General features: G+C 39.6%; 1 protein-coding gene across 2 annotated transcripts in view; it reads right to left on the bottom strand.

Annotated features, from left to right (window-relative positions):
- Positions 1-322: 322 nt before the first annotated feature.
- EBF1 (EBF transcription factor 1) overlaps positions 323-26,115 on the bottom strand; it is a 317,562-nt gene continuing 291,769 nt past the window's right edge. The window contains exons 11-15 of one of the 2 annotated variants that reach the window (XM_034778464.1): positions 17,121-17,186; positions 16,205-16,382; positions 14,143-14,322; positions 10,293-10,487; positions 323-3,425 (exon numbers count right to left, since the gene is read on the bottom strand). In XM_034778464.1, the coding sequence (XP_034634355.1) occupies positions 3,394-3,425; positions 10,293-10,487; positions 14,143-14,322; positions 16,205-16,382; positions 17,121-17,186 (651 nt within the window). In that variant the 3' untranslated portion in view covers positions 323-3,393. The remainder of the gene's footprint in view (positions 3,426-10,292; positions 10,488-14,142; positions 14,323-16,204; positions 16,383-17,120; positions 17,187-26,115) is intronic. The other variant, XM_034778463.1, reaches the window with a different exon arrangement.

The following is a 26,115-nucleotide window of genomic DNA, read 5'->3' as shown; positions in this document are numbered from 1 at the left end:
AAGCTCTTCAGAGCAAGGACTGATTCTAGCTATGTTATTGCACAATGATCTGTCCTTGAAGCCTTATTGTAATACTGTGATGTAAATGAGAACAATAAATGCTTCATTATAAGATAAGCAAAAGTTCACTGAAATCAGTATAAGAGGAGTTTTAATGCAGCACGAGAGGAGTAGATTTCCATGTGCTATTCTGCTACTTTTTGCTGCTCTGTGTTTTGAGAAGGGCAGTTCAGGAGCTTCCGGCTTCCACCTTATAGTTATCCTGGTCTGTTGAGCCGTAGAAGCAGATAAATAAAGTCACAACCAGGGGCTCTAGTCACAGACAGGAAGTAACTTTAATTAAATATTGTGAAAGTTGAAAAGTTTTTACAGCTTGAATTTCTGCAAAAAAATTATAACAATCTCTACAGTAGTTAGTTTCTCTAACAATAGAACTGTACAGTGTGTGTGTCTATTCAAAAAGATTTAGATAAGAAGGTGAAAGGTTAGTAGTTTCAGAGATGACTTCATTTTAGCTGCATCCTAGTACAACTGTGAGGAAATAGGCATACTTTATGCAATCCAGTTATTGTGTAGCTTCACCTTTTGAAACTGAAATCGGAACGTTTCCACTTAAAGCCATATTCTGTAAGGAGTGGCATCTTTTACTTAGTAAGAGACAGGGGTCTTTTGCAGGGAGATTTTGATACATTTCCTTTCATCCGATCACTATAAATAGCTGCAACAAAACACGTTGTTCATGGATCTTTGGACTTTGAAGTAAAGGGCTACGAATGTACATGGTTAACGTGGCTGTCTAAATGGCTACGACTTAGAATGGCGTTCTACAAGACCAATCAAGGGTGTCACTAAACAAAATATGGCTTTAAATTTGATTACATTGCCATGCTGTTGCTTACTATGTGAATTGGAATAATCGTTTTGAGTACAGAGAAGCAATACATTGATGTCTCTCACATTTTCCAGTTTTTTTTTCTTTTATTTGCCTTTCCCCCCCAAAAAGATCAGACTGTGACTTTCTAGTGAAAACCATTGCAAAATTCATACAGGAAGCATGCACAGTTGCAGCATCGTTGGACATGATTTCTTGCTCTACTAGAAAAAAGTTACATTGTCTTAAGGTAACAAAAACAGTTCTTTTGTGCTTTTCAATTCCTTTTTTTTCTTAGAATGTTAGTGATGATTGACAGTTCTGGTGCACAGTATAATGTACAAGTGAAATGAATATGATTTGCATTGTTAAGGCATCCAATCTGCTGGTTTATATTTATGTGAAAGACAGAGAAATATACAAGCAGACTTAAGAAAGAAAGTATATTCATTGAGTTCTATGAAGTTTCTCCCCATATTTAATGCACAAAAATGCGTCACTCCAAAGAGGAGAGATCCCATGCATATTAATAGAGTAAAACAGCATTATTTTTTGTTAAGCCTCAAAAGCAAAGGATATTTTTTAAAATCTACATAACTAAATGCTACAAGAATAATATGCTACTTTTTGCCATATATTGGAAAAAACTTCTTAACTTACAAATAATACAAAAATAGACAATGGCTTTTAGGTGGAAATAAAAAAATGGAAGCATGGTTTAAAACAATCTTAAAAAAACCCTATAAATGAAATGTTTTAAAATCACATTTAAACAGCTAATACAACGGTGAGTGACCAAACAAATCAGCACTTTTCACATAGCAAACATACACAATAAAATAAACTGGGGATGGAGGGGAAAAGCAATGTACAAATTCCAAAGATAAATACATTATTTATATGGATATTTTACAAAATCCCCTTTAAAACAAACAAATAACCCCCCCAAACAAAACAAAAAAGCTTTTTTTTCCCTTTAATTAATTTTGCAAGTATGTGCAAGCTAAAGGTAGTGAGCTCTTTTTGCAAAATATGCAGTAATTTTTTGTGACATTGAAAATCTGTCTTAAGACATTAAAATGTATAAATAGAACAACAACTTTGGCAAAAAATCACAAAAAATCTACAGTATTTATAACTACATACAAAACACAACAGCAAAGAAAAAATATCAGATAATGCATCTTCAGAGCTTTGCTGCCTCTTTGACTAATAGTTTTAAGAACACTTCCCAGATAATGATAGCAAAATTCCTGTAAAACAGAACCTATGGTTTTGATTTGAAACCTTCCTCACGACCCTTCCCCCTCCCATCCACCTGCAAATTCAAATTCATGTTTCCACTTACTATTCAAAAACAGTTACCTGTTGCTTAATATATTATGCTACAAACTGAGAGGGTCGGCTGATACAGCAACAATCCTAGCGGGAGGCTGACAAACAACGTGTGTGCTTCTAGATCATTGAGAATGCAGAACTGCAGACGAGTCAATTCTGGTTCTGCCCCATAGAAACAAATAGATTAAAGTGAGGAGGAAAATTTATGATTACACCCAACATGTAATAATGGCTTGAGTCCGTGTCTTTAGACAGCGACACACAATCCAAAGGAGATTTGTATGCACAGCTCAGGTTATGCTAAACTCAAGGGAGGCCACTCATTTGGAAAGATTCTGATATAAGCTAAACAGAGAGCCATGCTAGTCTAATTATGCAGTTTTAGCATTATATCCAGAGGCACTGGGTTTCAGAGTTAAAGACGTCAGCTTACGTTATTCATGTCCTTAGCTACACTTTCACCAACTTTTCTCATCGCATTATTTACACAATTATTTAGTCTGATATTAAAAACAGAGGTTACAAATTCTCTCCCTGTTTTAAAAGAACAAATGCTTAGTGAGTGATATCTATTTAATTAGAGAATCAAAAATGTATCGGATAAGCAAACCATCCCTGGATAAACAACACATATGAGCCGACTCTTAATTAAATGGCCATTATTCTTCTAAAAAAAACTAACTGGCACTTCTATTCTGTCCCTTACCGACTTGTTTGTAAATGTTACCACTTCATTTCCCTTTACACAGCTTTAGAAAAGGGTCATAAATTAAAAATATGAAGTTTCATCTCTAGTGTCCCTTGCAGAACTGTATGATTTATAAAAGACAAATGGCTGTTGAGTTAAATCAAGCTTTAAAAATTAAAACAAACAAAAAACAAAAACCAAGAAAAAAGTGGATTTTCTTTATCAACACAGAATAAATATATCTCCCAAGTACTTGGGATGGACAACTCAAATCAACACCTTGCAATTGCAGATTTTTTGTTAATTTCGGTATTTGCAAGGATGGTGATTTTTGTTTTGTTTAAAAATCCGCAGTTATTGTAAGATTCCTCTTTATTTTATTGTATTTTATTTTTTTAAAAAGGCCTGAGTAAAAAGTTCCACTCTGGGACTTGTATCAGATTTCTCTCTGAAGCAGAATTCAACCTCTTCAATAAAATTCTTCAAGGCAATCCTTTCACATGGGAGGAACAATCATGCCAGATATAGCTGTTCAAAGGAGGGGAGAGGAAGGGAAAAAAGAAAAAGAAAAGTGACTCCTTTGCATCACACCTTCAATTCCAAAACCCTCACTACATTTACCAGCAGGTACTATCTATACTGGGAGCTGAATTCATACACAAGTAGCAAACAATAGAAATAACAATATATGCATTAAATACAAAAGGTCTGATTCTGATCTCACTGACACTGGTATAAATCAGGTCTAAGTGCTGGCAACAACGACATTTTTCGAGCGTAAATTTAGCACAGTATCTGAGCTCAGACACAACCCCTTTTCAGCTCTTAGATGCAGAATTTGGTTGTTGCTGGCAAAGCTGAGGAGGCCTAAACTGTGAGAATTTTCATAAATTCTGTTAATTTCTTAAGAAGAACAGACATTTGTTGCCTTGTGTACACGAACACTGGCTCCTTTTCTTAGCCAGCTTTCCCAGACAAGCTCATTTCGGTATTCAAACCCCTGAAGAGTGGATGGTCAAACCTATCACTCAGTGTTTCTGGGCGAGGTTGAGGATACATGTTGCTGTTTTGTGGGAGAGTTTCGGAGTAGGCCAGTATGAGCCGATACAGACCCAAGTAATGCTGAGAATGATGATACAGGATTGAAACATCTGATCCAAAGGCTGACTGGGATCCTTGCAAATTAGAACAGCAGTTAAGCCTATGGGAAATCAAAGCTTTAGACCCTATCACTTAACTGACGGGAGCCAGCTGAGAAGATGGATTTCCTCCAATAGGCTATTTTATTTGGTTGTCGCAGCTCTGCAGAACTGATGGGTTGGCAACCACTGGCTGACCCAGGTGGACACGGTGCTCATCTATACTCCTCTCCCTGATTCTCTCAGACTGTAGCACACACTGATTCATTTAACATTTTACCTATTTAAAAACTTGTTGGATATTGACATTACTGGGAGTTGTGCACGTGTAGCCAGTGGTCCTGAGAGCAACTTAAACCCCCTACAGAAGAAAGTTCCAAGTTAAAGCTGCCATCAATCCTTAACCCAGTGTTGTTGTTGTTTTTTGTGGGGGCTCAGCATCATGGCATCTTATGGGCTCACCAAATCTTTAGGTGCCTTTTCATGACTGGGATGAATTCAGAGTAGAATTTTAGTTTTAATTTAGATTTTCGTCTCTTTTGTTTGTTTAAGGTGGATTGATGATTTTACTGCACTATTCTTTCCAATATAATTTCCTTCTTTTTTCCCTATCAGGGCTCCCATTGCAAACTCCCTTCAATTGGAATGGTGCATCATGAGATATAGAATCACAGTCTCTTTTAAACTGTTTTACAGAAAACAGCTACAGAAAAAAATAGACTTCCTCACCATTTCACCTCCACCTTTGTCTCTCTTTGTTTACCAGGGACCACACTCCACTACAACCTGTACAGAACAAGGGCACATCTAGTGGCTGAATGGTATACTGCAAGCGTGCAGTGTAGCCGTGTTGGTCCCAGGATATTGGAGAGTCAAGGTGGGTGAGGTAATATCTTTTATTAGACCAACTTCTGTTGGTGAGAGAGACCAGCTTTTGAGCTAACTAAAAGTAAACAATTACAAGGGTAGTCGCATAGGTTCTTTGTGAATGTTATAACAGGATTGCATCTTTGAAATAGTAGTTGTATGGTTATTTGCAAGAGAATATAAAATGCATACTAGACTTCAGGCTGGTTGCACTTCATGGGTGCATGATTTAAACAGAGTTGCCATCTCGGACATCTGGGCAAATGATTTCTTAGGGAAGAACTCAGTCCTGTGACAGGTTCTAATTCATTGTGCTTTAATTACAGCTGCAATTACTTGATAAGAACCAAGCCAAAGTGAAAGACTTGCAGATTTGGGGGTGAGGGGGGTGGGGAGGGAACCGTTTTCTCCACAAACACCACATGTGCAAGAATTACAAGTCTAATCAGTGCGGGGAAAACAGCTCAAGTAAACTGCACTGATTAAATTAAAGAAAATGAGAGAAGGGAAGAATTCAAAACACATCCATGGTTGCTGTATGACATCCGAAGAGGTGACATGTTCCAATTGTCCAGCTGCATTTCTGTTCTTGGAGCGTCTCACCCAGCAAGGTTTTTGCAAAGGACGATTGCACCAGGCATTCTGGTAAGGAGCCTGGTTATATCTGGGGCAGTTTTAAAGAACTTCATCTTTAGGGCTCCCCAAACAAGCTGCTGTAGTTTCACCCAAAGTTCATAAAACCAGGGACAATGCTAAAGAAATAACAACAAGTTTGCTTTGTAGTTTGACCCCCAGAGAAAGGCGAAGTCGGGGAATAGAGTCAGAGACTAAGGCCAGGATTGTTCTCTGTTCTGGTCATGTCCAAAGGCCCCAGTGAGGAAGAAGGGCCCCTTTCTATTCTATGCAGGTTCTTATACCATGCTCAGCACAGTAGTCTCTGAGCACCTTCCAGTTGTTCATTAAGCAATGTGACTAACATCTGTCCCCCAAGAAGCCCCTCCATAGAACTGAAGCTCCGTACTTGGGGGGAGGGAGGGGCATGCTTAGGCCAGGAAGACCTGCATTCTCCTCCCACCAGCCCTGTGGGGAGCAATCATAGTAAAGTTAAAATTGGTGGAGCTGAGATAGACAGTATCTATGTGGATCTGTGGGCTTGGGGGCTGAACTACCCAACATCATTTCTTCTGTGGGGCTGGGGAAAACCTGCCCCGCCCCTGGAACAACATGTTCACAACTTGGTATGGGGAACTTCATGGAGCTTCCAGCCCTCTATATGGGAATGAGTTGGGCCTAAAACTCATGGATCGTAAAGATGCTATAAAGCCGGATGGAAAAGATGCTATAAAGTATTCTTAGGCCTCATCAGACAAGGTCCCATCTTCCCCTCCTTCTGGCACAGGGACCCATGGCAAGACCATGCTACCACCGGGCAGGAGAGGGAGATGAAGGATCTATCCAGCAGCCGTCTCCACCAGGAAGCCTCTTGTGGATTCTCTGACATTTGTTGTTGGGTCTGAGGAAATGGAAACTCTAGAACAGGGGTCAGCAACCTTTCAGAAGTGGTGTGCCGAGTCTTCATTTATTCACTCTAATGTAAGGTTTTGCGTGCCAGTAATACATTTTAACGTTTTTAGAAGGTCTCTTTCTATAAGTCTATAATATATAACTAAACTATTGTTCTGTGGCACCTTTAAGACTAACAGAAGTATTGGGAGCATAAGCTTTCGCGTCTTAAAGGTGCCACAGGACCCTCTGTTGCTTTTTACAGATTCAGACTAACACGGCTACCCCTCTGATATTAAACTATTGTTGTATGTAAAGTAAATAAGGTTTTAAAAATGTTTAAGAAGCTTCATTTAAAATTACATTAAAATGCAGAGCCCTCCGGACCGGTGGCCAGGACCTGGGCCAGGAGCTGCCACTGAAAATCAGCTTGTGTGCTGCCTTCAGCATGCGTGCCATAGGTTGCCTACCCCTGCTCTAAGGAATTCCAGTCCCCTCCCATCCAGGTAGGTGATAACAGGGCCCCAGTTAAGGGCGAGATTGTGATTCACCCTATGTGCACATGCGGGGGATTAGTGTGGGCCACTGGACTGGGACTTAGAAGACCTGTGTTCTACGGGTTAGTGACTTTGGGCAAGTCAATTTCCCCATCTGTATAAATGGGGACAATGATATTTACTACCTTTGTGAAGCACTTCGGGATCTATGGATGAAAGTCCTGAAACAAGAGCATGTTGGTGGGAATTGGGAGGAGGAGGTGGGAGCTGTAAGGCCTTCTTGGCTCAGCTAAGTACAGGGGTGAGAGCAGCATCAGTGGAAGCCACTACTCCTCTTCCTATGTGGGGGGGGGGGAGTTGAGGGGAAGAGGAGGGAGTGGGTGGTGTCTTGACTCTGTCCCCCCCTCCCACTCTAGCCAGCACAGCTGAGCTGCGGCTGAAGGGTAAGTAATCTGTGCCAGGTGACGGTCTAATGCAGGTTACTGCGTCCCCAGGAGCAAGGGAGGAACCCAGAGACAAAATTACATCTCTCTGAGTCTGGTCTTCTCCTGGGGCAGTACCACGATGTGCAGCCCCATAGTGGGGACTTGTGGGAACTCCACAACTGAGCCAATTCCTCACTCTAGGACTGTTACATTTCCCCATAGATTAATGCAAGAGCTGCACCTGGTGCCAGTGGAAGTGAAATGATACAAAAGTACATCATGTAAGTAGGTTTTCAAGGCATCACTATTATTATTCTTATTGAGGAGCTCTGATATTCTGAATTAAATTACAAGTCAAATAGAGAAAACGACATCTTTTCTGCCTAAAAGCCTTGGCATTTCCATTCTGCCAGGTCCTCATTTAGATCATGCTACTTTTGTTCCTTAAGTGCTACGTCTACGGGGCCATGTAAATTCTCTCAACTGCAGCATGCCATCTCTTCTGAAAAAAGGAGAGCTCCGAGGGAAATGCTGTAGGTATGAGATCAGACCTCCTCCAAAGGGAGAGAGAGGAACAGCCCCTACACATGGGCATTATTTCTGCCCATCCCATGCTCATTTGTATCTGCTGTTAGCAAATTACAGAAATAATGTCTTTTGAGTTTTACAAAATTGCTCGGCAAAGAGAACAGCAGATCAGCATGGCTGCAGTTCTAGTGACTTCTGCTACATAAGCAAAGCTTGATTGCTTTCTGGTGTAACCAGAAGCCCAAGAGAGATAAGACAGCCTCCTTATACATGGTTGTTTATTTAAGCAATAAGACACAACAGGCAGTGCATTTCTGAGTGATTATTGCATGCCTCGGGTGGTGTCATAAGGCACGGGGCTAAAGGCCGTGTGTCTTTAACTCACCAAGAAGTTCAGTGGTGCCCAAGAAATGAACTGTTTCTCTTGGTCTTATTCCTATTATGAAACTGAATTGCTAAATACAAATTAGGGGAAATACTTAGATCGGTGTGTTTTCAAGACGTGACATAACGAGGCGGCAATCAGCAATCCCCAACTGCGACCAGTGCTCTAAGCTCATTCCATAATTGCTTTTCATAATACAATAGGTGAAATCTGGAATTCTGTGTGTGATGAAGTGAAAAACAATGATTTAAAAAAACCTCCTGCTGCTCGCACTCTTTCCCCACTTCAAGCAAGCGGGGAGGAGGGACAGAAGAAACACAAACACTCTCAAAAGCCCATGTGAGCCAACTATCGGTTTCCAATTTTTATTCACAAGGCTAAATAGTTCTAGTTGATGCCGTTGCAAATAAATGCTGTTCAAATCTGCAGGTCGCTGGCAGTGACGGATTTTTAAAAACAGCACATTTTCTGTGAGCCAAGGTTTAGCTGTCGATTAAAAACCTGGTGGTTTTGTTTCTAATGTGTTAAATGAGGGGTTTGACTGACACCTCAAAAAAGCTACTGATTCATATGTTCTAGCCTTATAACTACTTATTTCAGCATAAGGATTTATACCCCCAATTTACCAGTCTGAAGTACACTGAATGCAATGCTTATCTTTAGTCGTGATAGATGCCGGTTTTTATGAATGAATTCTTTCCACTCTACATGCATATAGATTTTATTTGTGAATGATGCCATCTCAGCTCTGATTGCGAGACAAGCTTCTCTCCCCTCTGGACTGACAGAAGCCGTGGCATGGCACGCAGATACTTTAGGACATTACACATATTCTGAACAGATCATTCCGAAACAAGCCCTATGTGAAATGGGTTTAGTGATTAAAGGGTTTATTCTCCGCTCAGTACTCTTTATCGGAGTTGCACAGGCACGTGGAAAGGAAAATGCCCAAACCTGAGGTCTAAAGTACAGCATGCATCACAAAACCTTTCCACCTCTGGCATAGTCTGAGACAGTTGGCTGCATCTGCTTATGAAAACCCCTCGGTCTAAGTGAGCATGAAAACGTACATGTCTCAGCATGCTAACGTGGCGTATAGTAATTATAAGGGAGGGTTAGGCACCACATTGTACAGCACGCCGCAGCAAACAATGAAATGGGCAGTTCTGTTTCCTGCAGCATCCCCAGTGCTGACTGTAGTTTACTCTCCTGTTCCCTCAGTGTACATGAACACATGATTATGTACTTATGTAACCATATTCGTATATTTTTGAATTAGAGAACTAGGGACATAGAAAAGAAGACGCTCCTGTATTACCAATGGCCGAAGAGGCTTTCAAAGGGACACTGCATCATTCAGGAGATTAATTGGCTTACATGCAGTCCATTAATCACAAGGAGCTGTTTGTCCCGTTATGCAGTAAACTGGGAAATGCTGCTTTTAGTTAGGAATGCGCCTTGTATTTATTAAAGGCAAACATATGCACCAAGCTTTGCAGCTGTGTATGTGCCGCGAAGCCCTACAGCTCTTGCGGCGTCGGAAGGATTTCTGCATAAGAGTACGATGACAAAGGAAAAAAAAGGAAGGGAAGATTGAGTGACGTACTTCAGGAGAAGGCCAGCCCCTGGAGAGACCCTGCAGTGGAGTACTTGCTAGAGTCCACAAAAGACTGGTCTGATAATGGACGACAACAGGGAATAAGAGAGGAAAGAAAGAAAAAGGACGGTATTAGTAAGTGGAAATAGTTCTCGTTTTTATCAAAACACTAGATCGGGGCTTTTAAAGCCACAGCATCTAAATTCAGTAGGATTAGTAGAGTTAAAGAAAGGGTGTGTTCCCAGTCACCTGCTAGGCACAGGGGGACGGGGATAGATTCCAGTTACTCTTTCCAGGAGTAAACTATAGGCCAGAGACCACGACAGCCCCATCAAGCTCCATCCCCTCTGCCAACGCCTAATTAAACGCCTAATTAAATGCTGTGCGTAATGGAGCGCCGCAACCTTGCGGTTTCAAGAGGAGCGATCTTCCTCCCCATGCTGATCTCACCTACCTTGCAGGCTATTGCCATTGGTGCTGGTGCAGGCGGGAGGTGGGGAAGTTTGCGGTCTCACGACAGGGGCAAACGCACTCTTCTGTTTCACTGCTGAGACCATGTTGGCTGGTGAGAAGGAGAAAATCCCAGAGGAACTGCTACAGTTTGATGGGAGGCTAGTGGAGGAGGCCATTGTTGGACTTGATGGCACGACTAGAGGAGAAAAACCCAAAACCAAGCATTTCTTACACTGTGAATTCACAAGCAGGCACTGGGAAGAAAAGATTCCTGATTCCAGGATGCACAGGTCCTGATTTCAAAAGGCCCTGAGACCATCCACATCTCCCCTTGACTTCAGAGTCCCACATAAGTAAATTTTATGGAGATATCCTATCTCCTAGAACTAAAATCTGGCACATAGTGTGTGGCCATCACCACTGAAAATCTCACAGGCCTTACTGCCTAGTACGTGATCATGAATCTCAATAGGCAGTAGGTTTAAAACAAAGAACAGGAAGTATTTCTTCACACAATGCACAGTCAACCTGTGGAACTCTTTGCCAGAGGATGTTGTGAAGGCCAAGACTATAACAGAATTCAAAAAGAAACTAGGTAAATCCAGCTCTTTCCTGAGCTGATCGACCCTAATCTTTTAAGTCTCTTGTAGGGAAGCAGTTCCATACCCTTGATCATTTTTGTTGTCCTTCTCTGAACCTTTCCCAGTCCCACTCTATCCCATGTAAGATGTGGTAGTAATTGCATAATGCAATTTTCTCATTGTGGGCATCACCCCTGTAAATCCTGCTTCCCAAGTGTAAAATTAAAAAAATAAAATTAATGGAGATATCCCATCTCCTAGATCTGGAAGGGACCTTGAAAGGTCATTGAGTCCAGCTCCTTGCCTTCACTAGCAGGACCAAGTACTGATTTTGCCCCAGGTCCCTAAGTGGCCCCCTTAAGGATTGAACTCACAACCCCGGGCTGAGCAGGCCAATGCTCAAACCTCTGAGCTATCCCTCCTCCCCTTCTTTGCTCTCCCAATAAGTGAATACCACCTAGCCTATCTCAAGATGACATATGGGTACTGTGATGATGCATTCTCATTTATAAACGCCGAAATCAGGCTGTTCTCTAGCTTCAAAGCCTTCTTCTTCTCCGGACCCCACTGGACTCCTCTGAGGGCCATCATCAGAGTACACAGCATCACAAACATTATTCATATTTCTCATCTGGCCAATGGGTGGGTGGGTTAGGGTGGCACGGTGGGAGGACGGGATGGTATAAGGGGAAACATTGGATTAGCAAATCATATGTTGGGTGATATTTAGGATACTGAAAACAGGGACTTATTTTTATGACAGCCAAGTCAAGAAAACCTCCTGGCGGATCTGTGACCACAGTCTGGATATCGAGAATGCTACATTTTCATTCAGAGCCATGGGCCAGATGTTCAGCTGGTGTAAATCAGTGTAGCTTGATTGTCTTCAAGTGAGCTACTCGGATTTATATCAGCTCAACATCTTGCCCCACTTATGGGAGTAAACAGACGTCTTCAGGTTTTATAAATAGGTTTAGAATATTTTTAAATGAAGGCAACTTTTTCATTTGTGTCTGATTTTTAAACACCCCCCTGTTTACATTGCAAAGTTGACACAAAGGAGGTTTGATTTTTAAATGGCTGAGTACTTGGAATCCTGTTGGTTTACTGTATATTGCAATTAATGTCTTTGGGTCATGGATTTATCATGTAGGGAGTTTGTTTTCATAAAAATACATCCAAACAATTCCAGTTAATACAGTATTATTGGACTCCAGCCTTGAACCAAAACAGAAAGGGACCTGTTACCAGTGGGATCCCTTATTCTTATTGTTCATCTGGTTTAGAAACTATTTATGAACATGAGTGGTTTATGAATAATTAAATATTATAGGAAGAAAATTCAAATCAGCTGAGCGTTGGATTATTATTTTATTTGCATTTATGCAGATAAAAATCATCCTATCTGAGTCCCTATATGAGAATCGGATATCATATTTTTGAAACACTGAGGAAATCAATTAATGGAAATTAAATGTTCAAAGTTTTACAGTCTGACAGATACAATCTAGTCTGAAGTCACTTGGTGTCTGCAAGCACTTGTTAAGGAAGAACAATCAAAGCACCTAAATTGAATTGCTACTATCCAGCAATTAGTTTATTGATTTAATTAAGAATGCCACCTTTTAATTTTCAGGTCATGATTGAAACATTTTCTGATTGAACGGATTAGATATTAACAGAATGACAGATCTACCACAAAAACCTCCGAAAATAAAAACAGAATAAAGCAAACAATCAGGACTGAGAAGTGAAGTGTTACTCCAAAGATGGCTTCATTCATAAATATGAAATAATAAATTGCAGGAGTATTTTTAATGGGTTACAGGCATCTGTTTCCAAAAAAAGACGCCTTTTTAATCATGTTGCATTATGAATTCAGAGCGTACAGGTTCTATTATAGGAAATCCAGGTTAACAAAGTAAGAAAATTGATAACATTAAAGATTCCATTGTTATCAGAGTACAAAAGTAATACTGATTGGGGATTCCCTGGTTACAAAGTGCTAGGTTTGTAGGTGCACATTTTTTTTCTAAATATTGGGAAGCTAAGAAGCTGTGGTCGTTATTTTCAAATTGAATTGTTATTAGTTCCCTTTCAAATCTGGACTCACTGCATGTATTTCAATATAATTAACTGTCATTCTGAATATCAGATAACTTTAGAATTACACATGTTGATACAGTTAGCCTCCCACATCTACAGAACATGTTAGGGTCTGACCCTACAAAATCTCACTTGCACTACTAGTCCTTACAAACCTGTTCTTTCACTGAGTTTGCACTGATGCCAGCAGAACTACTCACAGAATAAGCTACTACACAATTTGTGTAAGGGTGGGTGAACTGGGCAGCTCCCATTAGTTTCTACTATTCATGTGCATACGGTTTGCAGGATCAGGCTTGTAGGCCCCGATCCCGTCAACTCTTAAGCACATGAGTAGTTACATTTACGAAATTGCGTATACTTGCCAACATGCTGAACCTTACACACTTGAGTAGCTCTTTTAAAGTTAATAGGCATAAAGTCAGTCCTGTGCATAAGTGTTTGCAGGGTTGGAACCTCAGACGGTAAGCTCGTTAGAGCATGGAACATGCGCTTTTCCATGTTTTGTATCTCTGTGGCACTCTAGAAACGCTTAATAAACATAAGCCGAATTCTGAGACTCTTGCTCAAGTTTTACTTAATCCCAAGTGAAGTCAATATAATACTGAGCAACAACAAAAACAGTGAATTGCGGCCTCAATGACAATTAATAATTGCTAAGAGGGGTGTTCGCATACTATGTACACAGATAAATACCAACCCTTCCCAAAGTTACAGGACCTATCTTTTCTAACTTTGAGGCTATTTGCTAAATGAATCCTAATTTGTTCCAACAGTAAAGTATCAAACTCCCTTCCCCCCAAATAACAAGCTCAGTATTGAGGCTACAAGTTTTGACAAAATCCAGCAGACATGAAGTCATTTACATGATCTCCATTTTCTAGAATTAGCAGCGTTTAAGGGGGTGTGTTGTTATTTACAGGATGCAAAGAAAGTTTTGAAACTCTCAGTCGTGAGAGATGTTATTCTTTTTCAAACCTGCACGTTCTCCCAAATAATAATAATAAAGTAGAGCAGTTCACTCATGGCAACACTAAAAAGTGCTTCAAAAGGCGAGTGACTTAGGGAAAACAGAATAGCAACTAACTATTGCATAGCGCAGAGGAGTCCCCATTTCATTCTAATGAAAAAGTGCAAAATGCAGAAGTGTCGTATAATACTCACTGGCATAGGGAGAATTGGCAGCAGAGCCATTGAGGAAGGTTGGAGAACCACCTAAATTTGACATTCCAGCATTCCCATAGCCGTTCATGCTTGTTGTGACGGAGTTGTAGTTTGTCTGCTGAGGGGTGGTGCTTGGCACATACCCATGAGGTGACACACTGCTTGAGTTGCGAGTAAAACCTTTTTTGGAGAGGGGAAAAGGTTAAAGAGAAGTATTTCTAAACATCGCCCCCACCCCCGTTCCCAAAATCTGCTAAACTAAGACAAATGATGCAAACTACAGAAAAATACATCAGGCTTATTCTTCAGGGGTTGTTGGTAGGAGATCAGAGATGGACACAAGAACAAATGGATATAAACCAGCCATCAGGAAGTTTAGACTTGAAATTAGACGAAGGTTTCTAACCATCGGAGGAGGGAAGTTCTGGAACAGCCTTCCAAGGGGAGCAGTGGGGGCAAAAGACATATCTGGCTTCAAGACTAAGTTTGATAAGTTTATGGAGGGGATGGTATGATGGGATAGCCTGATTTTGGCAATTAATTGATCTTTGACTATTAACAGTAAATATGCCCAATGGCCTGTGATGGGATGTTCGATGAGGTGGGATCTGAGTTACTACAGAGAATTCTTTCCTGGGTGCTGGCTGGTGAGTCCTGCCCACATGCTCAGGGTTCAGCTGATGGCCATATTTGGGGTCGGGAAGTAATTTTCCTCCAGGGCAGATTGGCAGAGGCCCTGGGGGTTTTTCACCTTCCTCTGCAGCATGGAGCACAGGTCACTCGCTGGAGGATTCTCTGCACCTTGAAGTCTTTAAATCACAATTTGAGGACGTCAATAGCTCAGACAGAGGTTAAGGGTTTGATACAGGTGTGGGTGGGTGAGATTCTGTCGCCTGTGTTGTGCAGGAGGTCAGACTAGACGATCATAATGGTCCCTTCTGACCTTAAAGTCTATGATTCTATGGAGTTGGTGTATACATTTGGCCACAACTTTCAAAAGTGAGCAGCAATTTTGCGTGCCCAATTTGACACAAGTTAAAATGATTCATTTTCTGAATGTTCTGGGTGCTGCCCTCCAAAAACTCAAACCCCTTTAAAGTGTCCATTTAAAGTGTCTCTAGCCACTTTTAAATGTAGGGCATAAGACCTAGATAAATGAATTCTCCAAAGTTCTAAGATATCTGAATTCATGGTAGAGATGGAAACTAGCTGCAAAGTTTAAATCCAGATCCAGCTCCGAATTTCCACAGAATTGTGGGCAACAGGGTTGTGGAAATCATGTCTGGATGTAGGATTAGTTTTCAGACCCAACTATACTAGAACATACAAAATACATTTCCACTTCTGGGAGATAAAACCCAAATGTTGCTGCTTGTCCCATGGTACCTTGGTACAATGTAGGTTATGTTCTAAAGTTATACATATATATTCATGTAATGTAAACTGGTCTTTCAGCCTTCCAGGAGAACACCCCTTTTTACTGGCTTTACCACCAAATATATTCCAAACTTCATATTGGGAGAGCTGGTCAAAAAGCGGGAGTGGGAACTGTGAAAGTATTTGCACAAATACTTTTTTAAATTTGACAAAATGTGAGAATGTTTTTAACTTCAAAAACTATTATCTACACTCTATAGCCAATTGAAAGAAGGGGAGGGGGAGAGGGAAATGTCTTTAAAAAAAATCAGGCAAGATTTTCAAAGTTTCAAAATTTGATCAAAATTTTAAAAATAGTCCCCAAAGTGGGTCTTACATAATGCAAATACTGAAGGGATACTCTTTCATTGTAAGGAAACACTTTTTAGGCCCCAATTCAAGAAATCATCCCTTGTCAGGAAAGCATTGCTTAAGTGCTTTCCGGAACTGGGGGCAAAGTCATTAAGCAATCTATTATCCCTTGACAAAATCATGCATGGAATATGCAAGAGGATATGGCATGCTCCTTGCATGTTATTAAACTTCGAATAAACAGTTCTTGATTGACCTACATCCTTAGTGCCTGATCGTCTTACATTTGTCAGCATAGGATGCATAAAAAGAAGAAGCTATTTCTTTCTCTGACCCTGATTGGTGGCCTGTGAGGCTTCCGAGACGTTGACTGCTAGCTGACCACTAAAGGAATTCACTCCCATCATTCCTGCATGGACTGACGTGTTAGCAAGTGCTGGGAGCTGGTTGTGATTGCGGGGAACACTGTACAGTGCTTCTGCAATATCCGCTGCTCTTTTCAGAATGATTTCCTGGAGAGAGGAAAGGAACAAATAAAAAGGATTATCAAATGATCTTCCAACAAATGCAAGGAGATGTGTTATGTTAAATGTACTAGATAATGGATGGCTCAAAGGCTCAGATTGGGTGGTTTGTATCTAAATCAGTGGACTGACTCCACCCAGATAGTTAATGACAGTACATTGTTAACATCTGATGAGAAATACTGACCTCTCTGGGAAAGGAGTTGGAAGTCTCAGTCCAGGTCCACTTCCCAGGGGGCAAAAACAATTGGCACAGCACAAAAACAATCTGTTAGTCTTTAAGGTGCCACAGGACTCTTTATTGCTTTTTACAGACCCAGACTAACACGGCTACCCCTCTGATACTTCACAAAAACAATGGCACCCTGATTGTTAGAGGCCAAAGACTGAATGGGGATGGAGCCTAAACTACTCACTCATTTCTCAGGGGTAAGGCACCGCAGATCACAGTGGTAGGACAAGAATCCTACAAGGTTGCTGCCCAAATTATACGTTTTCTGGCAACCCAGGACAAAACTCTTCATGGCTGGGAAGCCAGCTGCTTACATGAGCAGTAAATTCACATACTTAACTCCCCAGCCCAAAACACCCAACCAGCCAAAATGTTATGTTTTCTCATACATTCGTCCTCCTTTCACGCTGTAATAACAGGCTTATATCCTTACCCATCACTCCGGGACTAAAGCTCATTCAGGTTTTAGAGTTGCTCCAGTAGAATACACTTACCTGGTTATTATGTGGCATACCATAGAGCGCTTCCACTAAATCAGCAGCCCTCTTCAGTATCACTTCCTGTCAATATAAAAACAGATATGCTCCTTTGAATTCAATAAACACGATGTAGGAAAAGCAGCTAGTTAGAATCTTTTTATATTGTTGTATTGGTTGCGTTATTTTTTCCAACCAGGTAGTTTTTACAAGCAACAACTCTCAGCAAACATCGAATAGTGTTAAATCTCTAGTTCATCCTATTCACACACAAGCTTAATCAAGTCAAAAGGGTGAGAGTCATTGATGCTGCAAAATAAAATACATCACTCAATTGTCTCTGCCATCTGCACTATAAACCACTCATAGATTTATTGCAGAATACAATCCTGAGGTCATTTACTAGATTACTGCAATCAATGTCATTCAGAGCATGTTATGCATCCCTTAGATGTGTTTATTTAGTTCTTAATTGCGTATCACAGGAATTGTGACCTTATCAGACAGGCCACAGTCAAAGGAGATCCAATCAGCCCTGTGCTACTGATAATGTAACATTCAACTTGGTTTTGATGTTATGGGCCACAGTCATGATCATGTATGTGCAAAGGTTGCACAATAATATTATGGAGAGATAGAGCAGGACTGAGAAGGGACTGCTGGCAGAATTCCCTACATAGAAGCGTAATTTAAAACAATCCAGGAGCTGGTTCTGAATTTTGGGTATAACTCTACCTTTAATTTCCTTGTTTGTCACTTTCTCCATCTGCTCCTTTGTTTATCGTTGTTGTGGTTCTCTATGATCATATGTTTTAGGAAGAACTCTTCTTTCCTTCTCTCTCAAACTCTGTTGCTTCCTTTAGTATTTTCTACCGACATCTGGGTAACACCATGTCTCCTTTGTTTATATTTTTAAGCATGCAAAGAAGTCAGGCTAACAATCCCAAAAGAAAAATTTTAACTGCGTCTGCAAAATTTAGACCAAAGGAAATCTTCCTCTATATGATGTCAGAATATCCAGCAGATCTCTATTGGTCTGAAAAAAACCTACCCGTATTCACACTCTTAAATAAAAATGATGTTTCTTCTTTTCCCCATAGCTGAGTGTTTATCGAATATAGAAACATGAAGCTGCATCCAAATATATATTTCTGCAGGAGGTTTACAAATATAGATGGAGCACCAATTCTTAGGGCTTTTTTAATACTTCTGTGTAAAGTTAAAAAAGTTTAACTTAAAATATTTTACACAATAGCTATATTTTATACCAAAAAGGAGCAGTAATGTAGCATATATTGTACACTCTGATCAGAAAATAGAGATATAATTGCATTCATTTTGCTGTCACCATAACCTCTTCAGAAATCCTCGAACAACTCTTCAAATGACAAGCTTTTAGATGCATATTAGCATTTTTTTCAATTTTAAATTCTCTATAAGATAAGATAAAACAGTTGTCATACTGCAGTAACTACTTATGACATATATAATGTCCTAAATTCAAAAATGAGATGGAGGTTTTTTGAACTCCTGGTAAACATTTAGGCTTGCCTTAAGTTGCTATACATCCCCTTTCCAAAGCACACATTTCAATTATTTTTCATACATGAAGCGAAGTGCATTATATAATTGAAGGATTTTGAATCAAGACATTTGAAACAGTTTTCTAATTGATAGGCAGCTATAGCCTTTGTCCTGTTTGTGTTGTTTGGCCATGGGAATTAATAATTTAATAGTATACAGAGCGAGTTTTAACAGAGCCACTAAAAAATTGACCACCCTCATCTGCCTTGCATTAAAGATTCAAACTAAAGATCTTTCTTGTCAAATTTTGTCTTTTCCAGCCCTAATTCAAAACCAGGAAGCAATATAGAGTCTGAAAACTGTTTGGGTAATGTTTGTAGCCTAATGCATCACTATGCCAAATTATTAAAAATTAGTCAATCTCCCCCCAACCCATCTTGGTCATCTAGGTAATGCTGAGCTAAAAATCCTTTGGACCGAGTCTGAGCAGAGATTGCGGGGGGAAGAGGGAAGGCCAGTGCAAAGCTCAAACCATGAGATCTTACTGCTGCATCATGTCATGTCAAACGTGTTCCCACTATTAAGGAATTGGAAGTTATTTGATGCCATATCATATTGCATGTAAATAAAATTAATTTTCATCATGCCTTATTGAAATACATTTGACAAGTGGCACTGAACATTTCCAGCTCGTCCCAGGTTATTTTTATAGCATTTCCAGAGTCTGTAAATGTGAGCTTCATGCTTTTTTTAACAACATTTTCACACAATAAAAGCCTTTCCTTGTATCTGACATTTTCAGATTACACAAGGCGGCTGTTACACAAAAGCTCCTTTGTCAGGCAGTGGTATCTTCTACTCCAGTGCTGACCATAGCTCCTATGCAGACAAACTCGTCTTAAAAACATGCACAGGAAAATGCTCCTATATATTTTTTAAGATATTAACTTGTTTTTGTTTTATGTCATTGAAAACCTTTTTCAGACCTGCTTAAGTTACCAATGGTGCTAAAGTGATTATTTCAAATACAGAGGAGCCCCAAAAATCCTCCATAAGTTAGAATAACAGACCTTGCAAGGTGCTTGGATTGCGGTGACCAGAAAATTGTTCTCACCTCCATGTCATTACGCTCACAGTGAACCAGCCCCCGAGCATGTTTGTGTTCAGGATCTAATATATTGCCTTTCAATCAGAGCTGAGAGCCACCGAACACATAGACAGAACATGACGAGCAGGTCAGGAAAGCAATAAAGATTTTACAGAGCTGTCCAAGGTGCTAAATTTACTCAATAATGGGTTTGGCACCATAGTGTTAACCTCTCATTTACTACCAGTTTGAGGGACTAAATTGAAGTAGCTGACTTCATTTACCTTGAAATGTATATTTTATGACATTATGTAAGTAGATTGAAAGGGCACTGCAGTTTTAACAATTTAAAGGCTAAACCATGTTTAAGATGAAACTTCAATATTTATTGTATGTTGCACTTAAAGTATATAGAATATTAAAATGTATTGATTAAATTTGTAAAAAGTATTATAAAAAGGACAGCTAATATAAAAGATCTATGTCTTTAAAAATCAACTTGATACTGTATGTTACCATTGCAGTGGTGATGACAGACAGACAGACTTTTTTTTTTATTGAAAAATGAGTGAGACTGGCACGCTACAAAACAAAATCTCATGATAGGGTCAAGAGTTGATGTCCCAGATACTCTTTTGTTCACGAAAATTCTTCTTTGCTCTCATTTTGGGAGCCTAGATTTTCATGCTGTAAGTGGGCATCGTCTAAAGGGCCTTCTATTTGAATATGCAAGTGAAAATATTTCTTGAGGGGCAGAATATGACTAAAGCTAATATCTAATTTATGGAGGCGTTTGTAAGGAAAGAGTCATTCTTCTCATTATTCTAAAAGTCTCCCTGCTTTTGGTTTAGAGTAAATGAGTATACAGAAAGTAGCCTGTTCCAGGATAAGGATTTTCTTGCCTTTTCTTTGAAATAAGCATAATTTTGTTGTTAGAAAAATAATAAATGACCGAATTGGGAAAAAATGACATCAGAGCTGAAGCTCATTGTATTCCAGCCTTGCAGGTGGCTATGCAATCTAAACTAGACCCAACTTCCCCTTTGGACCCCCAAATTGCAATCTGGTTTCTATTTTAGGGAAAAGTAAACACAGCTGAATTATTTTTTTAATTTGTGAAACAACAATGCAATGGGGTGGTTGTGTTTTTGTTTTTACACAGAACCAAAGGCATTCTCAGCTCTCTTTCTTCTTGAAAATATGGGGGGATGGCATGTTTACAGATGTGAACAGCAGAAGAGTCTCAGGCCTGGAAGCCCTGTAGCTACATGGTCCAACATTAGTGCGGGAAGGATTTTATTATCACAGCAGAAGGACTGCACTTTTGTAACACAGAATGTTAAATTCAAACTAAATCCACTTCTGGCTGAACTTACCTAAAGTGAATACTACAGCACTTGTCCAACTTTATTTGTTCAGCTTGTGATGTGAGTAACTCTCCAATAGGAATTCATCAAGACCATGACACTTACTTTAAACTGAATTATAATCTCATATTAAAAAGTCTAGTGCTTTGTCTGCTATGCCACTTGTCTTCAGAATGAATAATATTTTCCATATATGGTTCACTGGGGTCAAATTTCATCATAATGACCAGTATGTGCCACTGTTAAGGAAGATGTGTTACCATTCTTGATGACCTCTGCTTACAATGTTGCAATTAGTCAAAAGAATTACGTATCCATCCCAATGTGGATTGTGGGTTTAACTGATGTCAGGGCACTCTGGAGTATTTTTAGCATTTAAAAAAATATTTAATCTAAATAAATCAATTACAGAATGTTTGAGGGACTTGTTAAAGCCACATGAATTTTGTCCGGCGGGAGCTGTCCACTGTACATGATGCTCATCAGCCACATATCGTATTATTTAGTCTACCAATGGATTTATGTACTTGCAAAAAAAAAAAAAAGCTGTTCTAGCAAATCATGAGGCATTTATCTTATGTGTTGTCTAGATATCATATCGCCTTCTAATGCTCTATTAGCACTGTAATACAAGAGAGAGCTCATTCATCTTCGGAGAGGTTACTCATGGATAATGATGTCATTCATACTTCCTCAACTCATCTCTGACCTACTGGCTCTGTCTCCTAACTTCCTTATTTCACGGGGACTGACAGCACAAACCCACATGCTGAGCTAACATGCTGAGTATAAGATGCCAATTACCTTCTTCCCTTGAAAAGTCACATTCTGAAATTTCAGATTAAAATGATAAATATTAAATACTTAATTATTTATTACTATTTTGTGATGGATGAAGTGGCAGATGCTGCTTACTACGGATACTCTTACAATAAGACCAGTTTGTAGATTTAAAAAAAAATGTATATAGATGTATTATTTCCTCACAACTTACATACAGGTTTCAGAGTAGCAGCCGTGTTAGTCTGTATCCGCAAAAAGAAGAACAGGAGTCCTTGTGGCACCTTAGAGACTAACACATTTATTAGAGCATAAGCTTTCGTGGACTACAGCCCACTTCTTCGGATGCATATATGCATTCTGGTTCAGAGTGTGTGTGTGTGTGTGTGTGTGTGTGTGTGTGTGTGAGAGAGAGAGAGAGAGACAGAGACGTAGTTATAAAGCATGAGAACTCCTTTCTGTGTAAGGCGCACCAAAGAAAAATGATGTTTGGGTAGACAGCCAATAGGACTGCCAGTTAGGACATCACAATTCTGAACTGCCAGTCCTTTAGTTAAACATACAGGAGACTCAAAGCCATACTACAGCTGCCATCTCTATGGTGGATGTCCATGAACGCAGTGCATCTCTCCAGATCTATACAATGCAAATTTCTTTATCTTATTGTTTTCAACATTTGCATGTGAAAAGAAAAATCATTTGTACAAGCAATTCAAAATGCAAAGAGATTTAATCCACTTAAAAATGAGGGGAATGTGCCAATTTAATGGGACTGTAACTATCAAAAACACAACAGTGTAAAATGGCAGGACATATCCTCGAGTAGATGTTACAGCCACACAGAAACTAAAACTTGACTGAAGAACAGACGAAATCAGAGATATACATCCATGTTCCATAACTGAATCTTCCCGCTGAAGACATGAACACAGAATAGCTGCTATAAGGACCAGAGGGCAAATGAGGAAGAAAGTCAACTGGTAGAAATATGTCTGAGACAAAAAGGTACAGCTTAATATCAACTAGAGGATGGAATTTTGCCATGTTTTTACCGCTAAATTCCAGTGGCATGTTCCCGCACATAAGGCCCACCCTGGGGCTAGAACTCTGGCTTTTCCAAGCTTTAACCGTCTCAACGGCTTCCACCCAAACAGAGGATCGTAGCCTAACTCTAGGGCACTAAAAACACTGATGCATGACCTTACCCACCTGCTCTACAATGAATCAAGCCTATAAATAAAAAATAGAAAGCCTATATGAGGCTCCAAAAAGAACGAACACAGAAGTCCAAAAGCATGCAGACATCTTGCCATAAAAGATGAGACTCAATGATGAAGACACCTCTTAACCACAAGAGTGACAAATTCATAGTAATAGAAAAAAATCACCCCATTCAAACAGTTCTCAGCTGCAACTACTACAGTCAAAAAGAGGAAACAAAATAATGATGACAGTCCGTAAGCCCATCCTTGTGAGTTTACCTTCTTATCTTTGTCTCCTGTTAATTCAGCACCTCGAGATACCAGAAGAGTATTGGCCTGCCTTATTAATCTAAAACACGTGTCTACATTCCAGGTGGGACTTGGCAGGACTATAACAATGGGCGATACACCCAGCTGCTAGCAAAGAGGTTGAACTTCGGAGTACATATTCTGGGTAGATAGTAATGTGGGACCCTTGGAATATATTTATGTTTGAGAGCGTGGCTGCTCTCAGTAAATTATTATCAACTGAAGTATCTGGCAAGTAATTAGGAGAGCTCCATCATTAAGAGCAGAGGAAGTCTTCATTGCTGGTAGGTCTCTAAGTCAAAAAGAAGAAGGTGGCTAGAGCGGAAAACTGAGTACTAAATATCACTCTGCTAGTACGAATTCCTCTCTTTGGCGGTCTTTGCCAAGATGACATTTGGAACCCTCATCTTTCGCCACAAGATATTCCCCTTCTGCAGAGCTTTGCCTCTCCTGCTCAAACACATGAATATTGCACCTTGCCCCAAAGCCTTATTCTCAGTTCATGGTTTTACCTCTGCTCCTATTAAAGTCAATGGCAAGATATCCACTGGAGCAGCTTCACACCCTCTCTCTCCCCCATCTCCTTCTACCTTATTCTCTATTGCAGACAAAGATTACTGCACAGTATGAGAAACATCTAGCTCTGTGAGCTAAAGCCAGAGCTCTTTAGTGATGTCAAATTTTAATCCATGAGGTCAGCCTCTCATCCATCTAGATCCTCTAGCTGGTAGCTGCCATCTATTATATTTCCATCCATCCAGATCTTATATTACTTGAGCTGGAAGATGTCCATCCTATTTGGAACTTGTTAACTGTTGGTTGAAGGAACTGCCATCATCAGAAGCTGAGTGATTCTCTGGCATCTTTTACAGTCTCTCTTTCCTGATTATCAGGAAAAGAACGTACTGCGAGGAAGTAAAGAAAGATACCCTCTGTAGAATGTCAGTCTGAAACACTGGTAAGATTAGGAAACAGAACAATTTTTCATGTTATAGAGAAAGCGCTAGCACTGATCTCTAGATGGTAGGGACTCTATCAACAACTCCATCTCCTTAATTATGCAATCCAATCTTCCATGCCATGATTAATAAATGGTGTCCAAATCAAAAATGGGTAAGTCCATGAGTGTTCCACTCAATGGCTCACAGAACACAGCCATCTTCCGGGAAGGGAATGCCCAGCTCCCATCAGAATACGGTGGACCTGATTGTAGTCTCACTTATATTGCCTGCAGTGGGGTTAGTCCTCATTTACATAGGTGTAGCTGAAAGCATAATTGGATCAAGCATTTCTAAAGTTTAGAATTTTTTTTCTACCTGAAATTCAAAGGATTTGAATAGATATATTTTAACTTCATTTCACACAATGCATTGCACTTGCATTCATTGGGTGATGCGTGCAGATGTACATTTTCAAAACAATGGAAAATCAGCTCTGAACCTCCTTGCTTTGAAAATTTACCCCAATTATTTGTATTGGCATCTAGTATATTTTGAAGCGGATGTTGGTCACTGAGTTTACTGAGGCTTTAAGGTTTGCTTTTCCTTATTGCATCTGTAAGATTTCCTGATAGCTCTTAAATCAGCTACTCTCAATGGTAATAACTTTCCTATTCCTTGAAAACAGCTGCAGATGAGAGTGGCAAAAAAGGGAAAGTGTTGTTACTCTTGCTCTTATTTTGATCGTTCTATACCCTGTGTATTTTTGGAAAGTTGTCAAAGTTCCTTTATGGAAGAATAAGAATGTTTTGAATTATTTGGAGGGCATGGACTTACCCAAACATAAAAAGAATTTGATAGGAATGGCATCGTGAGTGTCTCTAGACATTGTGTTGTGAGACATTTGATTGAAAATACAGGGCTAGCTCTTTCAGAATCCTTACTTGGAAGCAATTTTTATATCCTATTAGAAAGAATTATGAAAAATACTTGGGGCCAAAGTTTCAAAAAAGGCTTGTAATTTTGCAGGTGTACATAGTAGAATATAGAGAGATGATTAACTTCTTTGTGTGTGTGAAACATCTTTGCACTTGCAAATCAAGTAGGTTGAAATCTCTATTCTATCACTTGCATGCATAATTGTTTGCACCAAGAGGCCAGGTTCAAATCCCCTTTAAAATACTGGCCCCCCAGGTCAAATCAGAAGTGGGTGACATGGTCCACTTCACTGGATTTAAGTCTGTAAAAGAATCTAATTATAATTAGTATTACAAGGCCAGATCTGCAGCTAGCATCTATCAGTATAGCTATCTGGCATTCAAAGTGTTAATTATATATTAATTGGCTTTTACTTAATTATTTCATTTTCTGAATTTTGTTTTTATTGGTGTATTTATCTTTATGAATATTTACTGTAGATATAAAAAACCTGTATGATTGACTAGATATTTTCCAGAAACAAGATATAAACTCATATATGTGCCATTCATTTAAAATCCCCATAAAACCGTTTTAATGAAAAAAAAAATAACATAAGAGTGAAGCACTAAGATGAGAGGAACTGTCACTTTTTTGGTCCAATGGTGAAGAGTTTTTGGGTTGTAAATCTACCATAAGAATAGTTTCTAGTTAGGCGCTGGAGTACGTTAGCTTTTAGTGGTGAAATGAAAACTGATAAATAAGCAGCAGTGAGATTTTGACCTACAATGATATTCCACTATGTTCTGCCCAGAGCGAGTGCATAAAAATGTTGAAATAGAGACTGGAATAATGTTGATCGGTTTTAGCATTACAGTTAAAACACGG

The sequence above is a fragment of the Trachemys scripta genome, chromosome 8 (assembly GCF_013100865.1).
Source record: "Trachemys scripta elegans isolate TJP31775 chromosome 8, CAS_Tse_1.0, whole genome shotgun sequence".
NCBI lineage: Eukaryota > Metazoa > Chordata > Testudines > Emydidae > Trachemys > Trachemys scripta.
The sequence above is the reverse complement of the archived record's forward strand: the minus strand, read 5'-3'. Positions and strand labels throughout refer to the sequence as shown.